This window comes from Littorina saxatilis, linkage group LG3 (assembly GCF_037325665.1).
Source record: "Littorina saxatilis isolate snail1 linkage group LG3, US_GU_Lsax_2.0, whole genome shotgun sequence".
Classification (NCBI taxonomy): domain Eukaryota; kingdom Metazoa; phylum Mollusca; class Gastropoda; order Littorinimorpha; family Littorinidae; genus Littorina; species Littorina saxatilis.
Genome location: NC_090247.1, coordinates 21,569,763 through 21,594,443, shown reverse-complemented (window position 1 = coordinate 21,594,443; position 24,681 = coordinate 21,569,763). Strand labels below are relative to the sequence as shown.

The 24,681-nt window shown below is 41.2% G+C and overlaps 2 protein-coding genes across 3 annotated transcripts in view; one reads left to right on the top strand and one right to left on the bottom strand.

Annotated features, from left to right (window-relative positions):
* LOC138961867 (zinc finger-containing ubiquitin peptidase 1-like) overlaps positions 1 to 24,681 on the bottom strand; it is a 467,703-nt gene that overhangs the window by 131,983 nt on the left and 311,039 nt on the right. The gene's annotated exons all lie outside the window — the stretch shown is intronic.
* LOC138961871 (homogentisate 1,2-dioxygenase-like) lies at positions 1,523 to 21,585 on the top strand. 2 transcript variants are annotated; one of them, XM_070333552.1, is made up of 17 exons: positions 1,523 to 1,667; positions 2,134 to 2,205; positions 3,186 to 3,274; positions 4,090 to 4,213; positions 6,080 to 6,136; positions 6,383 to 6,474; positions 6,773 to 6,807; positions 7,757 to 7,836; positions 8,442 to 8,541; positions 9,659 to 9,780; positions 10,336 to 10,440; positions 12,138 to 12,264; positions 12,493 to 12,545; positions 12,886 to 13,014; positions 13,784 to 13,919; positions 15,418 to 15,479; positions 18,619 to 21,585. In XM_070333552.1, the coding sequence occupies exons 1-16, from the start codon at positions 1,653 to 1,655 to the stop codon at positions 15,435 to 15,437; spliced, it is 1,356 nt and encodes a 451-aa protein (XP_070189653.1). In that variant the 5' UTR covers positions 1,523 to 1,652; the 3' UTR covers positions 15,438 to 15,479; positions 18,619 to 21,585. The 2 variants fall into 2 exon arrangements, with proteins under 2 accessions (XP_070189653.1, XP_070189652.1); XM_070333551.1 differs by lacking the exon at positions 15,418 to 15,479.

Here is a 24,681-nt window from a genome sequence, read left to right as displayed (position 1 = left end):
AGCTACCAAGCCCCTGAGAATCTGGGACTCTTGAATTTAAAAATCACACCCAGGAAGCAAAAAAATGTGGGTCCAGCTCGGGTGCCAATCCAGGCAGGGACAAACATTGGTCAACTTTATGTGCAGACTCAGAGACGGTATCCATGTCCCCCCCCCCCCCCCTCCTCCGTGTCACCACAGTGGCATGTAAAAGACCTCAGTCATTCTGCCATAAGTGCAGATGCCTGATTACACTTAAACACGCATACACCTGTGTATCTAATGGTATCACAGTGAGGGCGTAAAACAACGTTATCATCAGCAAACGAATGAAGCCTATTACAAGGTTATGAGAAAGACGGCAATGTTCAGATCATCAGTCAAGCCTTGCTCAGCACCGACATGTCTCCAGCGTCTGACATCGTCGTCAGAACCAAAGATGGTGATGGACCCAAGGCAAACTGGCTGCATTGTGGAACTTGCAGTTGTCACTATGCCAGGAACCTGCCGCTGAAACATATGACATATGTTCAATGTAAGGCCTAAAAAAAAAAAAGGTGTGGTTACGAACTTACGGTAACCCGACCTACCCTATTTTTAGGGGCCGACCCTATAACTTTTTATTACATTAGTCAAAAAAAGAAAAAAAAAAAAGAAAAAAAACTGAGTGCAGAAAACGCAATGAAAGCGACAGCGCTCAAGTCGCACACTTATTTCCCTGTCAAGTAGGGTTAATTTGTACACATTAGAAAAAAAAGTTTAAAAAAAAAAGTGATTGCCTACCTTCCTACCCTATTTGTTTTTGGCTATGTTACCGTAACCACACCTATTTTTTTTTTTGGCCTAACATGTGTAAGACCCAATAAAAAAGCCTGTAACATGAAACAAAAAGATGAGGAAAATATATTGCTGTACCAGTACCATGAGCGTAAATATGCTGTGTTCTGGTTTCATATAACATTATTGTAAAGTTTCATAATTTGCAAATTACAAAAAGCTTCGCTTTTGCCATTAATTTACTATTAACTGTAACTATAGGGTCAAGCAGCTTGCAATAACATTTTACATCACTCTTCATCCCTTTTATACCTGGTCTTTTAGTTGTTGTATGAAAGATCATTAAATTAATGAATGTGGAAGGGTGAGTACTGTGTAAAATACGTACTTTCGTTTTTGAGACTTCACGCATCTGGCTGTTCTCACGGCGCACCTGTCTCTCTTATACCACCTGAATAAGCAGCTCTGAGTGCCAATTACATGCCATAGAATTAGACAACTTAAGCCACGAAGATGTTACACGAAAATGCAGCTTTGCGCACAGTTTTTGGGAATATAAACGGCTTTGAACAACCTTTCTCGGTTGAGAAGAAGGCACAACAGCCGCTGTGCTGTATTGCTTATCGCCCCTGGCATGCTCACCGGTGGTAGAAAGTATAAGGATTGAAACGCAAAAGAATAGAATTAGGAACTCAATAAAAACAAAACCCAAAGAAGACCCAACAAAGGTACAAATCGCCTCTACATCATGTTAAAATGTTGTCGTGTAATTTTGAAAAGTAATAAGAATTTAAATACAATCGTTTCTAACAGATCACCCACACTTTATTCCATTTCCACACCCATGTTTTGACGGGGACTAGACATGACCTCGGAGTCACACAGCTGAAGCCAACATGGCAGACCTGCAGGTAAGAAATCACAGTCAAGGGCGCAACAAGTTGTTTACACTAGCATGGCAGCACATTCGGAGCTTTTTCTTCGGGAGATAATTTGAGGTTCTAATATTTCGATACTTTTCTTTTACCATAGTTCGGTTTGATTCTTTACTGGACTGTTGTTTACACATATTTGGAATGAAATGAGGTGGCATACGTGTGTATGCGTGACATGTGCATTGTATGCAAATTATGTTTTCTTTTCTTCTTTGTACACGAAAAAGGTGATTTATATCGTAGGTTGCTGGGCACACTCAAGAATATGCACTAAAGAGGGGTTTGATAAGCAGTGGATGGTTAAAATGGAGAAAAAACAACCAAACATGGTAGGTTTTGGGGAGGTCAAGGTTTTGCCCCACAATACATTTGGAGGTGTGTCAATTTTGTGGAATTTGATTGGCTGGTGGAATGACACGAGGAGGTGTGTTTTGTTTTTCAGTACATGTCCGGATTTTGCAACGAGTTTGCTTCAGAGGATCCAAGGTGCCCTGGTGCACTACCTGAGGGCCAGGTAAATGCATGTTCAAAGTAAAGGAACTTTTTTTACAATCAAATTATTTTGATAGATTGACTTTACAGACTTGACAGTTGAATCCTCCCATGTTTTAATTTGCTGATACTTAATTACCCCAAGATAATAAACTTGCTTTGGTTAGGCCAACAAAAAAAATTGTCTGTTTCTGGTAACATGGCTAAAAAAAATAAGGTCGGTAGGTAAGGATTTTTATTTTTTTATTTTTTATGGTGTTTTTTTACCCCAAATGTAGACCAATAAAACTAACTTTAAAAATCGCGCAAAGAGACTGGATTCACTATACATAGAGACAAGACACTCTTGAAACACATTTACAAATCGTCAGCAGACTTTCGTTTTCACACGTTTTTGTTGTTCATTTTCTCACCCTGTCCTTCACCACCAAAAACACAAAAAATGTTTTTGAGTTTGGAAAAAAAAAGTTTAGGGTCGGCGCCGAAATTTAGGGTCGGTCGGGTGACCAGAAACAGACAATTTTTTTTTTGTTGCCTTATGGCTTTGAATTTGAATATATGTGGATTGTGAACAGTTTTTTTTTTTACACAGTTGAGGTTGGGTTGGGGTGGGGCAGGCAGGATATGGTGTTAGGATGGTGGAATGGGTAGAAATAACGGAGGTGAAGGGGGGGGGGGGACGCGGGCGTTAAAACTATACCAATTACCATGGTGGCATTAGAAGAAGGGGGGGGGGGGGGGGGGGGTGGGGTGCTGGGAGACCTGTACCTGTACTTGAGTGTCAAAGATGGCATGGAGTTTTTTATTTGCTTACCTATACTCACTTTCGGTAAATGTTTTATAAATTCTTTGGTTGCATTTTATTATTGTTGTTCTTTGGTTCTTTTCTCAATTATTTTGTTGTTTATTGTTTTTGAGGTTTTTGTGTGTTTTGTTGTCAGTGTCATTGTTTTTGAAATTTTAAGACATTAACTGTTCAAAAGTTTGTTGTATGCAAAACAGAACAATCCGCAGCAGTGCCCCTATGGATTGTATGCAGAGCAGCTCTCGGGCACAGCCTTCACTGCTCCTAGAACAGAAAACCAGCGCAGGTTTGTACTGTTTGCCAAAGCTGTGCTTGTAGAGGTCAACTATGATACTGGTGGGCCAAAGAAAAATTCAATAAAAAAAACACATACACACACACACAAAATGTTTCTGGTGAAATATTTGCCTTTTTGGGGGTTTTGTTTATTTTTTTCTTCCTTTTTTGGGGGGGGGAGGGGGGTCATGGTGGGTGTGGGGGGTGGGGTTAGCAAATCATTTCTTGTTTGTCCAGAACTTTTGGGATGCAGAAATTAAGATTTGTTCACCTTTTGAAAAGTAGAAAAAAAATGGTATGTAGGATCTGATTAACAAGATACAAGATACAAGATATTTATTCACCAATTTTGCAAAAGGATTTCATCTTGGCACGGCACGGTAAAAATAAAATAAAAACCAACCAGACACATATGCAGACACACATCACCATGCATGCATACATACGTACATTACACTGTCATGCACACACAGACACAACTCACACACACACACACACACACACACACAATTATTGATGCAGGCGAGAGTGTTTGACGTGAAGTACTTTAGCTAAACTTTCGATGAAATTATTCTAATTGGGGGGGGGGGGGGGGGGGGTAGATTTGTACTCTGATATATATGCTTCATTGAATCATTCAGGGATTTTGGTGTAGAATAACTTGAATTGAACTCATGTCTATAATTTCTGTATGTTCCTCATTCAGACAGTTACCGGTAAAGTTGTATTGATTGAATTGAATGTTGAATTAGATTTTGAATTCACTTGCAAGAAGCCAAGTGGAACACCAACAGGGTTTTACTAGAATAATTCTCTGTTCTGCAGCTGGCTGTATCGTATTCGGCCATCTGTCGTTCACAAGCCCTTTGAGGCTGAGGAGCCTTTTGAGGAAGGGGACCGAGGCAGGATCACCCATGACTGGGACAGCGTCAAACCCAATCCTAACCAGGTACAGTAGAACTAGAAGCATCTTTTTAAGGGGAGGGGGGTGTCTGAAAATGGGGGTAATTTTACAGAGGTTACTAAGAGAAAGTCTGAGAAAACAAAGTCTTAACAAGTCGCGTAAGGCGAAAATACAATATTTAGTCAAGTAGCTGTCGAACTCACAGAATGAAACTGCCATAACGAGAGAGAGGGAAGGTAGTAGTGGTGGGGGATGTGAAATTAATCAAAAGTGATAGAGTGAGGGGTTAAACAGTGCAAGCCTACTTTAGCGCGGTAGTGGTTACGCTATGCTGCATAGCACGCTTTTCTGTACCTCTCTTCGTTTTAACTTTCTGAGCGTGTTTTTAATCCAAACATATCATATCTATATATTTTTGGAATCAGGAACCGACAAGGAATAAGATGAAAGTGTTTTTAAATTGATTTCGAAAAAAAAAATTTGATAATAATTTTTATATATTTAATTTTCAGAGCTTGTTTTTAATCCGAATATAACATATTTATATGTTTTTGGAATCAGCAAATGATGGAGAATAAGATAAACGTAAATTTGGATCGTTTTATAAATTTTTATTTTTTTTTACAATTTTCCGATTTTTAATGACCAAAGTCATTAATTAATTTTTAAGCCACCACGCTGAAATGCAATACCGAAGTCCGGGCTTCGTCGAAGATTACTTGACCAAAATTTGAACCAATTTGGTTGAAAAATGAGGGCGTGACAGTGCCGCCTCAACTTTCACGAAAAGCCGGATATGACGTCATCAAAGACATTTATCAAAAAAATGAAAAAAACGTTCGGGGATTTCATACCCAGGAACTCTCATGTCAAATTTCATAAAGATCGGTCCAGTAGTTTAGTCTGAATCGCTCTACACACACACACGCACGCACACACACACGCACGCACACACGCACATACACCACGACCCTCGTTTCGATTCCCCCTCGATGTTAAAATATTTAGTCAAAACTTGACTAAATATAAAAAGGAGGAAGTCTTAAATTGGGGGGCCTTAAAAGGGGGGTTCCACTGTATATATACATGGGTTCTAACTAGGTACATGTGTTCTAACTAGGTACATGTGTTCTCGGAAATCAAAAGTGCAGTGCAGTGGAACCCCCCTTTTAAGACCTCCAACAATCTCAGCGAATCGGGTCTTAAAAAGGAGGGAGTCTTAAAATGGGAGTAAATGTACAGAGTTTATGAACAGAACGTCTGAGAATACAGGGTCTTAAAAGGATGGGAGTCTTAAATTCGGGGGTCTTAACACTTTCTACCGCACCTATGTTGACCAAGTTTTTTTTTAACCGAGACCAGCTGTGCTGCAGCAGGTCACTCAGAATTGTAGTAACTGTGTAGAAACTGTGTATCAACACAATGGAATGCAGGCGTTAGATCGACGCTACAAGAAGGGACTGAAGTGACCGTGTGTCAGATAGAGCCATATGAGTGGGTACGGATATGTCCGTACCTGGGAGACAATGAGTTAAAGGGGGTCCAATGTATATTAGTTAGAAAAAAGTTGCACTTTGATCAAGCAGTTCTTTCTATGAGAGTTAGGGCAGAAACGGGTTAGTGATTTGCTGATGTAGTATGGTGACTAATATTCTGTGTAAGCTTTCGCATAATATATTACAGCAAATATTGAAGCTTGGACTAATCAGATTCCAGTTGTATCCTAGCTAGCATCAAGTGTTTCCATGGATTTTCTCTAGATTTGTTCCAGTTTTAGGTGAATATACCAGAAACAAAATCGTCAACCCATCTATCATACTTCTTTTTTTAATGGGTTTTTTTTGACCAACTATCAGGCAGGTTTTAATTCATTGTTTAGTATGAACAGGAAAAAAAGCTTTCCCTTTGCAGTTGAGATGGAATCCTTTTGACCTTCCAAAAAGTGACGCCAAAGTGGACTTCGTTCAGGTACGTGCCGTGTTGATGCGGTTGTTTCTTGCCTGAACTTGAAGGCACTTTCTGTTTTGTTGTTGAATTTTACTTAGATAATGGTTTTTTTTTAAATTGTTTCGCATATGCAGTAGAAGTAAATGGTATGAATGAGACATTCAGCAGAACTCAGTTAGTTGTTGTCTCCTTGAATTCAATTACACGAGAGTAGAAGACGAAAGGTTTTTATGTTTTTATTGAAAAATATGGCTGGTTTTGTTCCAGGGTATGAAAACTGTTTGTGGAGCGGGCGATCCCAAGGCCCGTAATGGCATCGCTATCTACATCTACACCTGCAATGTTCCTATGGGGGACAAGTCAGTTCTTTTTTTGTTTTGGCTTCTTTGTTGGAGTGACGTGTGGTGAGGGAAAGATGATTATTGAGGGGGTTGCAGGGGGGGGGGGGGGGGGGGGGGGGGGGTGGCGATATGGTGATAGATGTAGAAGATTTTGGGAAAGAGAAAGATATATTGTTGGATGACAGTTGACTAAAACTGTAATACAAACTTTTTTATTTGGCCATGCACATGAAGTTTTGGTTCATGAAAGAAGTTTCTGTTGTGCACATTTTTACTATTAAGTTATATGTAATATGATTCTGATTTTGTATTCCAGAAGTTTTTACACCTCTGATGGGGACTTTTTGATTGGTAAGCATCATCTCTTTTTTATGAATGACAAAATAAAGTATGTACAAAATGTTCAAACTTTATCATTGAAAGGAATTGTTGAAAGAAGTACTATATTTTGACAATGCTGGTGATATGTATTATAATTTATGTTGGGTTCCTTGGTTTTTACAAACATTGATGAAGAATGTGGTGTGAATTACATACCAGTATATATGTACCAATAAATGTTGAAACAATTATACCTTGCTGCTGATATAAGTAGTACAATATTTTTCTGTTGAATAATTTCTACAAATACTGCAAGAATAAATTGTGGCTCTGGTACAGTGGTAACCCCCTGTTCGACCTAGACACAATCATTTGTGGGTTATGTAGCCGGGCAGGACAGGCTCGTCAACCCTGGAAGGCAGCTGTCCTAGGAGAAGATCACTCCAAAATTAAAACGAGGGCAGAGGAGGCTCACTATCCCTGCAAGGAAACTCCTCTAGGAGAAGGACCACTCCAAATTTAAACCCACGTAGTCCCCCGAAGACGGAAGACATCGGCCATTAGGCGGGGAGCAGACCGGATGTCTACGCTTACTACGACAAATGATTGTGTCTAGGTCGAATGTTCGTAACCCCCTGTTAATTCAGACCTCACAAAAATCTGCGAAAATCTGGTCCGAGAATGGGGGCAATTGGTCGAACGAAAATTAAGGGGCTTATTGTCCGTCAGGGCTTAAAATGCCCATATTGGACATGAAATTTTATACGATATTATAAAAAATTAAAAAATTAAAAAAAAATTAAAAAATTGGTCTTACAATGGGGGTAATTTTATAGAGATTAAGAACAGAAAGTCTGAGAAAACAAGGTCTTAAAAGGAGGGAGTCTTAAATTAGAGGGGGGGGGGGGGGGGGGTCTTAAAAGGGGGGTTTCACTGTACTTGAGTTAACTCTTGTTTGCTGATTGTCTGTTGTACCCAGTACCCCAGCAGGGAGGTTTGCTCATAACAACTGAGTTTGGACGTATGCAGGTTGACCCCAATGAGATTTGTGTCATACAGGTCTGTATGTGTAATACTGATGTTTACCTTTGTGTTTGTGTGTGCATGTGATTGTATTTGTGTGTGTGTGTGTGTGTGTGTGTGTGTGTGTGTGTGTGTGTGTGTGTGTGTGTCCTTCTTTCTCACTGTCTTTTCTGACAATATCATTGTGTGATCAGTGTGATCGACAAGAAGACTGTCTTTTCTGTGTGTTTCTGACTATCTTGTCTATTTATAATATCTGTGTTCACATGTGTCTTGCCAGTGTGCTTGAGAATGTATGGTTATGTGACTTGTATGTGTACATTCTTGTGCTGACTAGAATGATTTCCACATTGTACAACGTCTGTAAATAAGAAAATAAACAAATGATGAAGAAAAGAAGAGAAGATTGAAGTTTAACACTGTATGTTATATTTTAGTATCTGGTTTATAAGAATATTTCAGTCTAACCTGCCCTTACAGTTCTTTGCTATATGATTCATCTTTTCACAACAACCATTTGTCTTTAACTATCACTTTTAAGTTTTAGTTGGTTCCATTGTTTGTCATTATAGACAGGCGCAACTGTATCTGTGGTTTATGAAATTATCCCTCCTGTTTTCACTGTCTTTTTCTTCTTTGAGCGTGGCATTCGGTTCAGCGTGCATGTGGACGGGCCGTCACGGGGCTATGTGATGGAAGTCTTCAACGGACACTATGAGCTGCCCAACCTAGGACCCATAGGTATGCTGCATAACAAAGCAACAAAACAAAAAACACAAAAAGTATTGGTCTGAAAAGAGAGGAAGTGTTAAAGATGCAGTGCCGCTCACAGCACTGTTGAAGCAATGATTTGTCTTTTTGTTAGTAAAGGATAAAAACAGTCAAAACATTTACACAACTATCAAAACTAAATAAACAAAATGGAACCAGTTTTTTGTTTTACACATTTCTTACATAATCAAATACAATGTCTTGATGAAAATTACCCAAGAGAAAAAGAAATCTTTCTCTCTAATTCCATGCAGGCTTTTGACGTAATTAGTTCACTATCTAGACGTTACGCTGTCCCGTCTGGACAATGGTAACAATTCATTTGTAAATAAATTGCAGTTTTTGACTCCTTGCAAGAAAGTCAATGAAACTTGTTATTATTTTTTTTTTAAATGGATAGATGCGTGAGGCATGACTGAAGTGCTGTCCTAAACCTTTGTACGGTGGGGCCCAAATTTGTGCACTCTGCATTTCCTTTTATTTCTTCTTCAGTCATGGGCTTAGACTCCCACGTTCACTCATGTTTTTAGCACGAGTGGATTTTTACGTGTATGACCGTTTTTACCCCGCCATTTAGGCAGCATACGCCGATTTCGGGGAGGCATGCTGGGTATTTTTGTGTTTCTATAACCCACCAAACTCGGACATGGATTACAGGATCTTTTCCGTGCGCACTTGGTCTTGTGCTTGCGTGTACACACGCAGAGGGTTAAGTCACTAGCAGGTCTGCACATAAGCTGACCTGGGAGATTGGAAAAATCTCCACTCTTAACACACCAAGCGGCAGCGACCGGGATGCGAACTCACGACCTCCCGATTAGGAGGCCGACGTCTTACCACCACGCCAAGCATTACCTTTTGCACATACATGTATAAGATCGGTGAAGATTAAATGTGGAAATGAGCTTGCTCAGTGCAGTGGAACCCTCCTTTTTAAGACCCCCCAATTTAAGACTTCCTTCCTTTTAAGATCCTGCTTTCTGTTCATAACCTCTGTAAATTTACCTGATTTTCTCAGATTTTTGTTAGGACTTAAAAGGGAGGTTCTACTGTACCAATGTTGCCTTATAGTTTTATATATTACCAGGTGCCAATGGGCTGGCTAACCCGCGAGACTTTGAGACGCCTTGCGCTTGGTACGAAGACCGTGACGTCAGTGGCTACACTGTCATCAGCAAATACCACGGACATCTTTTTGCTGCCAAACAGGTATGGTGATCTTTATTTATCAGGACGGTATTTTGAGACCAGGGTGACGCAGCAGTCCTCCTTGTCACACGCAGTTGCTTTGCATTGATTGAGTTGTCTCCCTGCCAACATGTAAGCTATTTATAGTAGCTCGACGGTTTTGGTACGTTGGAAGACTAGCACACCAGTGAGATGTGGAGTAGCTGTTTGTGATAGGGTCTGGCTGCTGTTGTAATCTTGTATGCTCTTGGGAAGCTTTGCACACCCATGGCAGTTTTTATAGGGCTATTTAGTTAGTTCTAAAATCTCAACCCTGTTTGAGTTGGCTTTGCTTTCAAAATTAAATCTTACGTTTCGTGCACTTGGTTACACGAATTTCTCAGATTGTTTGAGGTTTTAGAATACGAGGGTCAGGATTGTCAACCCTGCCTTCCGACCAAATGCTAGAAGTATTAACAGAATGTTGCCAACAGTCTTTAAGTATTGGAATGCATTAGTAATGAAAAGAACATTTTTGGTGTGCTTTGGTGTAAATCATGCTGTTACGAGTGAGTCACAGAGTCATGGGTACTACAGGATCACAGTCCGTTTGACGTGGTGGCGTGGCACGGGAACTACGCTCCTTACAAGTACGACCTCAGCAAGTTCATGGTCATCAACTGTGTCGCCTTTGATCACGCTGTATGTAACTGCATCTGGTGTCCATTGTATTTGTATAGGTGTGGTAATATCGTGTAGTAGATTGTGTCTGCAGCAGACGATCCTTTTCTATGTACAATGCAAGAGAAGCAACTCCCTGCTGTGTTGCGGTATCCTCGTTCTTGTATATACCACGTTGTCTTTGCACTCACTCGTGCTAGTTTCTTATTGTATGCAATAATACTATAATAGGTAGTGCTCCAGAACTTTGAAGGATGAAAATATTTTATGAAGATTAGTTTTCTTATATGTGAGTACTTTTGAAAGGAATTGTGTGTAGATTTTAGGATTAGACTTTCTTTTAAGCTGTATACTTTAAAAACAAGATCTGTATGTGTAGTTTTAAAGGGGAATTTTTGCCGTTTTGCTTTATTCTTCCAAATCAAATCTCTGTTAATCATTCATTCTGTTTGAAAGAAGAGAATATGAATTGGCACCATTTTGTTTTATTGCTGGTTTATATGTTCGTTTACTTAGTGCATGGCTCTACTGCGTGCTTTGGCATACTCTATATAGAGCCCGTGGAAGTGATGAACATGCTGAAAGAAGAGTGAACATTTGAGACTCATTCAGTTTGATGATGAGAATGATTAGACGGGTGCAGTGGCGTGGTGGTAAAACGTCGGCCTCCTAATCAGGAGGTCGTGAGTTCGAATCCCGGTCGCTGCCGCCCGGTGGGTTAAGAGTGGAGATTTTTTCGATCTCCCAGGTCAACTTATGTGCAGACCTGCTAGTGACTTAACCCCCTTCGTGTGTACACGCAAGCACAAGACCAAGTGCGCACGGAAAAGATCCTGTAATCCATGTCGGAGTTCGGTGGGTTATGGAAACACGAAAATACCCAGCATGCCTACTCAACGAAAGCGGAGTGAAGCTGACTATGCTCTCAGAGTATAGTGTGGGGAACCCAAATGGGCAAACGAGCTCACACGTAACCAGGACATTCTGGAATGCTGAAGAAGAAGAAGATGATGAAGATTATTTGGGGCTAAATCTGCATATTGCCCATCTTCTTTTCAGTCTTTGTACCAAAAAAGGGTGGATCTTTGAATGTGCACTGGCCTGTGTTACAGTGGAACCCCTCTTTTAAGCCCAATTTAAGACTCCCTCCAGACGGGCGCTGTGGCCGGGTGGAAAGACGTCGGCCTCTTAATCGGAAGGTCGAGGGTTCGAATCCCGGCCGCGGCCGCCTGGTGGGTACCGGTTAAGAGTGGAGATTTTTTCGATCTCCCAGGTCAACTTATGTGCAGACCTGCTAGTGACTTAACCCCCTTCGTGTGTACACGCAAGCACAAGACCAAGTGCGCACGGAAAAGATCCTGTAATCCATGTCGGAGTTCGGTGGGTTATAGAAACACAAAAATACCCAGGTTGCTTCCTCTGAAAGCGGCGTATGGCTGCCTAAATGGCGGGGTAAAAACGGTCATACACGTAAAACACGAGTGTACGTGGGAGTTTCAGCCCACGAACGCAGAAGAAGAAGACTCCCTCCCTTTTTTAAGACCCTGTTTTCTCAGATCTTCTGTTTACAACCTCTGTAAATCTACTCCCATTTTAAAACTCCTTTTTTAAGACTTAATTTTTTCAGATTTTAGGAGGTTTTAAATGGGGGGTTTCAGTGTACAACTGCTTCTTCTTTCATCCACCTGGTCCATAACACTTACGCTATTGTGTTTCAGGACCCCTCCATCTTTACAGTTCTCACCTGCCAGTCCAACCGAGCGGGAACGGCCATTGCTGATTTCGTTGTCTTCCCTCCTCGCTGGTCTGTGCAGGAACACACCTTTAGGCCGCCCTACTATCACCGTTAGTCCTGTTATCACTGTGTGTGTGTGTGTGTGGTGTGAGTGTGTGTGTGTGTGTGTGTGTGTGTGTGTGTGTGTGTGTGTGTGTGTGTGTGTGTGTGTGTGTGTGCATGTGCATGTGTGTGTGTATTTGTGTGTGCGTGTATGTGTTCGTGCGTGTATGTGTGCGTGCGTGTGTGTAAGGTTATATGTATGGCATGAACCAAACCACCTGATTTATCTTTTTCAGGAAACTGCATGAGTGAGTTTATGGGACTGATTTATGGCAACTATGAAGCAAAGGTGATTATGATTTCTTCTTTGTAATTTACTAAAAACAATAAATGATTTTACATTTAACTTTAAGACTAAAACATCCAGAGCAACACGTTTTTGCTTCTTGACTTCAAATCACACACACATGCACACATGCACACACACACACACACACACACACACACACACACACACACACACACACACACACACACACACACACACACTTTTCATAAGCAGCATCTGAAGCATTAATTTTACAAACAAGGTATGTGGCACACTTTAAATTTTAGAACTGACAGTTTTATGCACACACACAAATTCATTGGTTTCACTCATTATCATAAACTTGAGTGCTGCATTTCAGGAGGATGGTTTCCAGCCAGGTGGCGGCAGTCTGCACAGCATGATGACGCCACACGGACCTGATGCTGAATGCTTCGAGAAGGCCTCCACTGCAGACCTCAAGCCTCACAAAATTGCTGAGGGTACCATGGTATGTGTGGGCTCGGCATGTCAGAGAACAAAACCAGTGGTGTGAAAGTGTGTGCTGTGTGTGTTCACAGTAAAGAGTGTGAAGTGTTTGCTTTTGGATGCGTTTTTCAAGTTTTTCATGTACACTATATAATTTTTGACTTTTATTCTCGAAAGGGTTTACATTCTGCACGATCTGATAAGATTGGATAAGCTGTGATGATCAATTTTACGACTTACGCCTTCCTCATTTCTAAATATTACACAGTCACCAAATTTTTAGCTGAGCAAGAACATGAGTAGCGCCAGAAAGAGTTGTTTTAGGGTGATATAAATGCATAACGCAGGTTAGAAGTTATATGCACTGCGCTTTTTTGTTTGTTTACATGTCCTGAGAAAGTTTAGGTAAGTTTTCGAAAAGAAATTAGCCCAATTTTGTTTGCTGTACTATTTGTGGGCTGCATGTTTGTGGTAGTGAGTAAATCCTTCTCTTGCTTTCCCTGCTATCTCTCTAGTCTCATTCTTCTTTCTTCTTCTGCGTTCATGGGCTGACACTCCCACATACACATGTTTTAAACATCTCTGTCACTGTTTATCATAATCACCATCATGCTTCCTTTCAAATGCAAATCTTCTTCTTTGTTCATGGGCTGAAACTCCCACGTACACTTTTGTTTTTTGCACGAGTGGGTTTTTACGTGTGTGACCGTTTCTAGCCCACCATTTAGGCAGCCATACACCGCTTTTGGGGGCAGTCTCATTCAATTTATTGTGTGGTGTTTTCCCTGCAGGCGTTCATGTTTGAGTCGTCGCTGAGCATGGCAGTGACAGGCTGGGCCAACAAGACCAAGGTGGACCCGGACTACTACAAGTGCTGGCAGCCTCTTAAGAAACACTTCAACCCCAACTGGAAGCCAGCCCTCAAAGGTAGGAGGAAAACTGTTCTTCTTCTTCTGCGTTCGATGTTGTCTTTTTCTCTCTCTTTTTTCTCTCCTCTTCTTTTTTACAAAGATAATTGTACGGCCATATTATCGTGGAAGCGTAGACAGCCGATTTTCTCCCCACGCCAAGTTGGCTGCTGTCTTCCGTCTTCGGTGGTTGAGGTTCTTACTCAGGGTTGCCTCCTCCCCAAGAGTAGCTGCCTTGCTGGGCTGTCGAGTCCACTCTACCCGGGTTTGTTGTCGAAGTTTTCCTTCTCATAGCCTTTGCCTTTCCCAAGGCGCACACAAGGCAGTGCGGGTTTTGAAATCGAAGTTGTCCTTCTCCTAGATGAGCGACCATCCAAGGTTGAGGAGCCCCATCTGCCCGAAGCAGCTGGTTTTAAGGCGCCAGGGACCCGCCTGCATCCCTTCTCCTGTTAGTCGAAGACAGGGCCCGCCACGTGAAGGCCAGGAGCTGGATTTGACTGTCAGAGGTGTTTGGAGACACGAAGCCATATGGAGCATTTCTTGGGAAGTAGGCGCTTATCTCTACTTCCACCCCGGCATAACAGTCCTTGGGCCCCAGGAAAACTGTTAATTTATAGGATTGGATTTGCTTGTGTTTAGAGATTAACTGTAGCTAGAAAAAACTGATACTCCCCCTCCTGTATACAAATGGTGTAATAAAAAAAAAATGCAGATCTTAGACAGAACAAACGCACAGAAACAGAGATACTTACTTGTTTACTGCCCGTTATGCGGGCTAGCATGTAGGCAGCAACGAAGGACCTCCACTCCTGGGCCAGTCTGTGGATGGTACCCCACGAATGGTTCAGGGTCTTCAGTTCTCCTTCCATCATTCGTCACCAGGTGTTAGACAGAGAGATGGATGGACAGACTTATACAGACATATTGACATAGACAGACAATCACACTAATGCATACGTACGCACACACATGCACGTACACACACACACACACACACACACACACACACACATACACACACACACACACACACACACACACACACACACACTCACACACACACACACACACACACACACACACACACACACACACACACATACATACACACACACAGACACACGCACATACACACACACAGTCACACACACACACACACAGTCACACACACACACACACACACACACACACACACACACACACACACACACACACACACACACACACATACATTCACACTTTGAGAAATGTTTACACCCAGATACTTACATTTGTATTGACACTTAAGGTAGAGAGACAAACAAATATACACTTGCATACGAGCACACACACACACACACACACACACACACACACACACACACACTAACACTAACACTAACACTAACACTAACACCAAATTGTCCAATAAGTCAGTCACTTATTCAGCCAGGCTTTGAAAGGCTAGTCTGCACTCTTGACACTATTAAAACTTTAAAATAAGCGTGTTGTCATTTTGCATGTTTATCTATGAACAGATAAAGCTCAGAAGAAATAGAGGAAAGGTCAAAGTTGAGCTCTGCAACCGGCATGATGAAAGGTAATGCCATACAACCATGTATTACGTAATTCTCAGCACTATAGCAAGTAAAGTTAATGGGGAAAATGACAGCGTTTGATGTGGCACAGTGGAACACCCGTTTTAAGAACCCCTTAATTCAAGACTCCTTCCATCCCTCTGACTCGTACTGTTTTCTCTGACTTTTTGTTCATAACCTCAGACGGGCGCTGTGGCGGGGTGGTAAGACGTCGGCCTCTTAATCGGAAGGTTGAGGGTTCGAATCCCGGCCGCGGCCGCCTGGTGGGTTAAGTGTGGAGATTTTTCCCATCTCCCAGGTCAACTTATGTGCAGACCTGCTTGTGGCTTATCCCCCTTCGTGTGTACACGCAAGCACAAGACCAAGTGCGCACGGAAAAGATCCTGTAATCCATGTCAGAGTTCGGTGGGTTATAGAAACACAAAAATACCCAGCATGCTTTCTCCGAAAGCGGCGTATGGCTGCCTAAATGGCGGGGTAAAAACGGTCATACACGTAAAATTCCACTCGTGCAAAAACACGAGTGTACGTGGGAGTTTCAGCCCACGAACGCAGAAGAAGAAGTTCATAACCTCTGTAAATTTACCTCTGTTTTAAGATTCCTCCTTATTGAAGACCTGTTTTTCCCCAGATTTTTGTAGGTCTTAAACAGGAGGTTCCACTGTATCAACTTTGGGGCATACAGGGGTTTGTGGGACACAGGGGTTCGCAACACCGAAGATTGAGCAATAGATTGCTTTGCTGCAATGCAGTCTCTGCAGCACCTCAATGCACACAATTAAGTGTAAGCGGGTATACATGTACATTTTATTAATTTGATCATTGTTAATTTACGGACTGACTGCATGCGTAGCATTGTGGAATATACGTCTGAGGAAATTAATGATGGATAAATGTCACTGTTCAGTGGTGCATAGGTCCTGCACGTAAAGTATAGCATCTGTTGCCCACTGGCCTATCAATAGCTTGACTAAACTTTCAGAGGCCACTGGCCGTATATAAGTGAACTCTTGTAATAGGTACAGCAGTCCCTGCAATGTACGGCCCCCGGCGTGAGTGGACAACTGACATGTACGGACACATTTGCTCGGCACGGAGTGTTTTCCTTCTATATTTGCCCCCCCTTAAACGGACACCTGCAAAACGTGGACGCGGACACTCATTTTCGGTCCCAACAGCAGGTCATACCTCCAATGTACGGACAGACCATCGTCAAATTTTCACCACAACAAAATCGATAACAGAGCAGTCCGGCTCTTGGTACAAAGATCACAGCCGCAACTGATGGCGTGATGACAGTCACTGATAACTTGAGTGCACCTGTACCCATCAGGAGAGGGGGTAGTTTTGGTCAGGAGTGGAGTACATGCGAAGATGCCAACATGAAACTGCACTGTGCTCTTTATTCTTGTCTGTTGGACGTAAACAACAGAAACCACAGTCGATGAAGGTCCCGAGCGAAAGAGACTGAAAAACCGGCCACAGTTCTCAGCATCGTGTGTCTGTGTGTAACCTCTTTCATTGACAAGATACTCTTGTTTCCCCTCAGCCTTGACCAGTGAGTCGGTTGCCTAATCTGTGAACCCTTCAGTTGTCTTGCTTTGTCAAAAGTTACGACACAGTCAACTGGTTTTGCTCTGAGTGAACAGTTGCAGCTGGCCTCTCTGGCCACAGCCCCAAACAGTACATGGCTGGAGGGAGTGAGAGAGAGGGAGGGGGGGGGTGGTGGAGGGGTAGCTGGCTAAACTCTGTGGGGTGTCCGGTGTCACTGCATGTTAGCAGGAAGAGCATTGGAGAGAAATAGAGAGGTGTACTCTTCTACACAATTTCCAAGCATCAGTTGTCACGCTTGGAAGAAAATAAATTACATGATTATGACATGCAGCTCTATCTGCTGCTATTTATTAAAACTGGTTTTCAAGCTTATTCTTGCAAAGCATCTGCACACGCTCCTCTGTGCTGTGTTTGTGTGGCTGCTTTCGTATGTCAGTGCATGGTGAGTGTGTTCACTGCCTTGAGGATTTATTTTATCTCTTCTTTTCAACACTTTTCATACAAATCCTTTTTACAGAACGTTTAAAGAAGTATTAGGAGTTTATTGTTATTGTTTAGTAGCCACAAGAAGTGATTAGCATAGACTCAATCCTGTTGTTTGTGTGTCTCTGTGTGAGTGTATGGGGGAGGGGGTGGTGTGGTCACCCCTCCCGTGACCGGACACCTGCAATGTACGGACAGTTTTGCTATGGCCCAAGGGTGTCCGTTCATGAGAGGGACTGCTGTACTACTATGTTCATTTTTCATTTGCACTTGCATGGATGCAATGGTTTTGTGGATAAGACGCAAGCTAGCTCTTGTGGGGAAGGGTGAGTGTTCGAATCCCGGTCGAGCCTGGTGGGTTATGGGTGAAGAATATGTGCAGACCTGGGGCGGGGATATAGCTCAGTTGGTAGCGCGCTGGATTTGTATTCAGTTGGCCGCTGTCAGCGTGAGTTCGATCCCAGGTTCGGCGGAAATTTATTTCACAGAGTCAACTTTGTGTGCAGACTCTCTTCGGTGTCCGAACCTCCCCCCGTGTACACTACATTGGGTGTGCACGTTAAAGATCCCACGATTGACAAAAGGGTCTTTCCTGGCAAAATTGCTTAGGCACAGTTAATAATTGTCTACCTATACCCGTGTGACTTGGAATAATAGGCCGTGAAAGGTAAATATGCGCCGAAATGGCTGCAATCTACTGGCCGTATTAAATTTCATCTCACACGGCATCACTGCAGAGCGCCTAGAACTGTACCCACGGAATATGCGCGATATAAGACTCATTGATTGATTGATTGATTGATTGATTGAGACCTGCTAGTAGTACCTTATCCCCCTTCATGTGTATACGCAAGCAAAAGGCAAAGTGCACATCAAAAAGATCCTGTAATCCATGTCAGAGTTTGGTGGGTAGAAACATGAAAATACCAAGCAAGGGGTGTAAAAACAGTCATACACATAAAAACCAACTCGTGCAAAAACACGGGGAGCCGAAGAAGAAGAAGAAGATTTGCAGTTGAAAGGAAATATGACGATTATTGTAATAAACAGTGACAGAGATGATAATAAGTGTGCTGCTACTGAGATTTTGTTTCTCCATGGCAGGGGAAAAGGCACAGAAGACGTTTTCTTTTTGAGGATTGTGGAATCCTGATTCAAGAAGAGGAGAGCTAGACTGTGACAAGATTCTGGTCTGCAACATTTCCAACATACTCTCAATTCCAGTCATCACAAACACCGTTTCCATTGTGAAAATTGTTTCATTTCTTTTAAATTTCTTTGATTTCTTTGATTTTTCCACAGGAATATGGAGTATTATGGTTGTGATTGGGTCTCCATAATCAAGTGCCCTTCTGCTGCAAAATGTCAATCTTATCTGATGCATGCACTTGTGTAAAGACTTACATTTTGATTGTATGACTTTTTAAGCCTGTGGCTTAATGCAAGACAGGTTGTGGTGATATAAAATTTATTGCCGATTACTTTCCTGTTCGCAACTTGATCCTTTTATTGTAACCATTCAAAATGTTCTTATTCTTATAGCTGGCAGCTATTAAACTATGCATTTACCAGAGATGGATAACTTTAAAACGTATCCATTCAACTAATCTGCTCAGTTGTACAACATTTGTTATGGATGTTTATCCTTCTTATTGTGTGCTTTGAAATTTTTGGAAGGGGCCACTGTTTATCATACACACTTTTTATGAACTGCATGTGGTTTTTAATATGAGTTTGGCTTTTCCTTGTAAAAAGACGCTGACGTTTTCTAAATGTGACTTGTGATATAAAGATTGTAAAGCTTGAACACAGGTATCTGGAATTAGAATCTGAATTATACAATGCTCAGAGGAGTTCCAGACACAGCGGTCAGTGTATGTTTTTTTTTTTTTAGAGTAGACGAGTATGTATGCTTTGTATGACCAACACGTTGAACTTTTGAGATTAAAAAATGATTTAATGAGATTCAGACAAGTTTTCTGGGGTTGAAATATAGTACAGAAACTGAACATAGAATAGACGAATTCCTGAAATAACTCCGCTGGAATCACAAAACAAAATTAATAGACTGCCAACGTTCCAAAATTCAGAATAAAAAAAACAAGAAATGTCATAGGAATGTTTGATTATTGACAAAACTGAATATGACATTCACTGATCTTTGACCCAGCGGTCTTTTAACACTTTCTACCCCACCTATGTTGACCAAGTTTTTTTTAGTCGAGACTAGCTGTGCTGCAGCAGGTAACTCAGAATAGTAGTATATCAACACGCTGGAATGCAGGCGTTAGATCCACGTTACAGGAAGCGACTGAAGCTAACAGTCTGAGCTGATATATCTGTACCTGGTCAGATAGAGCCATATGTGTGTGGCTACGGATATATCCATACCTGGGAAACAATGGGTTAAGTGGACAGACAGACAAACACTTATAATACAGGAAATAGATTAAATGGAAATCAATTAAAAATAAATTACAATTTTTCAGATAACTCTGCTGGGTTTATATGTGTTGTGAAAGAGTGAATGCTCTTGGAGTAATTGAGGCACACTTTTCCCACTTGACATAATAGGCCAGTGAGGGGCGTGTTTTCACACTTGCTTTTTGTTATTTTCAAACATCGTCTGTTAGTACATGTACATATCAATGAACAAATTAGAGGTTAGACAACGACAAGTCGAAGAAAAGGGAGTCCTGAGCAAGAACAAGGAGAAGAAATGTCAGGTCAGTTTGTGTTAGGAACAGAAAGGAAATCTTGAAGTTTTATACTCGCTAGTTAGTTGTTGCTGAGGTCATTTAAACATTAGACATACTTAGTTTCTGTTCGTTGAAGACAAAAATTATCTTCTTATTATGTCGGATTGCGTACCATAATTATGTCTTAATAATGGAAGTGATTATGTAATATTGTCCCCAATTTTGATGTTGTGTTTTTGCTTTAAATACTAAATGTGTGTATCATGAATAACTAGGAGATTTATCAGTGAGACTTTAGGGTGATACAGGTCGACCAAGGAAGAGACATGAGCAGTGGCCTAGTGGATAAGACGCCGGCGTCTCAAGCGGAAGGTCGTGGGTTCGAATCCCGGCCGTGTCTGATGGGTTAAGGGTGGAGATTTTTCCGATCTCCCAGGTCAACTTTTGTGCAGACCTGCTTGTGCCTTATCCCCCTTAGTGTGTACGTAAGCACGAGACCAAGTGTGCAAGATCCTGTAATCCATGACAGAGTTCAGTGGGTTATGGAAACACGAAAATACCCAGCATGCTTCCCATGCTTAGCTTTAGCTAAATAGTTAATTTTTCAGTTGAAAAAGCTGAAATCAAAAGCAGGTTCACACTTAGATGGGTAGGGCAGTTCCATGATCACTGTGTAACATTTGTTTATTAAACGCATAAGCTTGTATAACTGCACGACTTATTGTGTCATCAAGTGCAATCCATATTACAACATGCTGATCATTATCACTTCAAAGTGCCTAAAAAACTTACAGGAACTTGCAGGCACATGGCGATGCTTTATGGTTTACGGGGAATGCTTAATCACATATGCATGAATAACATAACAATGAAAATGTACGTACCAGAAACATGGTAAATAAAAAAAAGAACAAGGACTGATTCCAACATTTTGTCTTCATCATTAGTATGTTTTTGCTGATGAAGCCATAACGTTGAAACCAGTTCTTGTTAGTTTTTTTATTGTCTATGTTTCAGGTGAGTAAATTAATTGTCATTCTTATCATCTGCATTCTCTTGTTCGTATTGAGATATATACATGTACTCAGATTTTGATCAGTCTTCCAATTTTGAGCATATCAGTATTCACATCAGTATTGTACAGTACATGTACGGTGTTAAAAAGCTATATTTGTTATGCAAAGGAGTTTTATTTTATTGACAGAATGCAGATATTGATGAAGATTTTGTGTGATATGGCACAGTTCTGATGACTAGTCTATACAAGTGATATATATATATATATAATATATATCACCCATTGGGTGAAGTGAGGGGAAAATGTATACAACTGTATTATCAAGATGAGGAATAAATTTATGCACATACATGATTTTGTTGTTTTCTCTTAAATTGCTCATGTTCATCCGAGATATTTTTGTCATTGTTTTGTGACTGTAAGGTTGAATGATTGTATTTCACACGCACACACACAGAGACAATAACACACACTTAGACCTATACAAACACATACTCAGAAACGCACACATAGCATCACACACACACACACACAGAATCACATGCACATACATCCCCAGAATCACACAAACACACAGAATCACAGACACACACACACACACGCACACGCACACACACACACACACACACGCACACGCACACACACACACACACAATGTACACACTGTAAACCACTCTATTTATTAAATTGACATACGACAAAGGATGAGAAAAGTACAAGTCTTTTTCATGACAACATACAAAATATACCTGGCTGTATTTTAGAATGAATTGATTTGCAGGCAAATTCACAGGGGTAAACGTACAGAAAGGCACTGGAAAATTGAAACCTGGTTCTCTTTTCACAAACCTTGCTTGCACAGGTGATAAAGGGGTTATAACAGTAAGTATCAGACTATAAAATTGGAACAATATGCACAAATATCTATTAAATAGGTAAATATCTAAAAAAAAAAAAAATAATAATAATAAACAAAAAATTGGACGTACTCTCGATGTAGGAATTCTGCTTTGATCGCACACAAAAAATAAATAATCTGTACATCATGAAATATTTGTTAATTGAAATCACTGAAAAGTTAATTCAACATGTACTGTACATGTATATACTAGAGGAATACCCGGCTTCGCCGGGGTGAATCGCGAGACAGAGACAGACAGCGTGGCGGTTCATCACAATCACCTCTGCAGGCGAAGTCCTGTCAAACGGGATTGAGAATTTTAGAGCTTATTTCTTAGCCCTATATTATCTGTTGTGGCTTCTCAAATGCCAGAACATACAGACAGACAAAAGCCGCTAGACCCCATCACAAACAGAACTCTACAATCCACAGGTTTTTGCCCACACACACACACACACAAACACACACACAGAGAAGCCGTATATATATATATATGTATATCTATATCTATAAATATATAGAGATAGGTGAGAGTGTATTTTTCGCGTGGCTATAAATTGATTCGACCTTTTCACTTTGACAGTAAGAACAACTTACGGGTGCAAGGGAAGCGTTCTGGACAGCGCAGTGACATTCTAAAAATAGTTACTCAGAAACGGGAATTTGGGGTGAACGGCGCGAGACAGAGACAGACAGCGTGGCGGTTCACCACAATCACCTTTGAAGGCGAAGTCCTGTCAAACGGGATTGAGAATTTTAGAGCTTATTTCTTGGCCCTATATTATCTGCTGTGGCTTCTCACATGCCAGAACATACAGACAGACAAAAGCCGCTAGACCACATCACAAACAGAACTCTACAATACACAGGTTTTTGCCCACACACACACACAAACACCCACACACACAGAGAAGCCGTATATATATATGCATATCTGTATCTATAAATATATAGAGATAGGTGAGAGTGTATTTTTCGCGTGGCTATAAATTGATTCGACCTTTTCACTTTGACAGTAAGAACAACTTACGGGTGCAAGGGAAGCGTTGTGGACAGCGCAGTGGACAGCGCAGTGACATTCTAAAAATAGTAATAGTAACTTAGAACTGAACGGGAAAGCCACACGAAGGAAGGGAGATAAACGCCAAACACTGGAGAAGATAAGGAAGAGTTACTTATAATGGTGAAATGAACACAAAAACGAAAATGAGTTCAGCGCTGCGCGCTGAGAGCACGTGTTGAAATATCTCATCGATGATATTGTGTCCGGGGTGTAGCTGAATACGGTGTCCAAATTTGAAAAAGATCCACCGAGAACTTTGGCGTTGTGATGTGGTGTAGCGGCTATGGTGTGTCGGTATGGGGGCCCGGGTAGCTGAGGTGGAACCAAAATAGCTGAGGTGGAACCAAAATCGGTTCCGCGCTGCGCGCTGAGAGCACGTGTTGAAATATCTCATCGATGAGGTTGTGTCCGGGGTCTCTCTGAATAAGCCCACCAAATTTGAAGCAGATCCATCGAGAACTTTGGCCGTGCATGGCGAATACACAAATACACAAACACACAAACACACAGACACAAGTCGTATATATATATATATTGTTGAACTCAGATGAGAATAAGATCACAAGCCAACAAAGGAATGAGTAAACCACAGATATAACAGTTGAAGTGTTTCTTTTGATTGGACAGCAATGGCACTTATACATTAGCGAAAACCAATGGAAATGCAATCACCATATACACAAAAGCAAGAAAGCTGTTTTCTGTGTAACAAACATTTACTTTCTTTACATTGTGTATATCTGTGAAAAATATTGTAAGAAGTAAATATTCAAAAATCACACTGACACAAGATGCTTCATTTGCACAAAGTTAGTTGATCACCATCCTTTCAAATTCCTACTGTAGTATCAAAACCTTATAACAAGACTCTTCCCTGATCTTAACATTCTTATCTAACTGTACAAAATGTGTGTGCGGGTGTATGAACAGTTCTGTGTGAAATGTTCTCTCTGTGTGTGTGCGTGTGTGTCTTCATAATTACCATCCCTTCATACTTGTAAGTTGTATCAAAACCATATAACAAGACTCTTCCCTGTTCCTAAAACGTGTATCCAACTTGAACCAATTTCACCTCAACGTGTAGCAAGCAGACCATCACCCATTCCAAATGCTTTGTGTTAGAATCACAGATCATAATCTGACTGCATATGAAACGAAGCTTGTAAACGCAGGCATGTATGCAAAGCATAATGTTCACAAAATACAACTGGCCAAACACTCTGCATGAAGCATAACACTTCCATCACATTCAAATCATCCACTACATACACACAAAAGCAAACAAAACCCACCAAATACCATCAGCAAAAAAAACCAAAAAAAAGCACACACAGAAGGAGAAGATAAAACAACAAAAACATTCAAATGTCTTAACATATTACATAACTGAAGTTAAACTGTTCAAATTAAGCTTGATCATACACAGCGTAACAGTTTCGACATGCTCTTCCAGAGTGGGGTGCTGGGGAGCGGATTGTGGGATGGT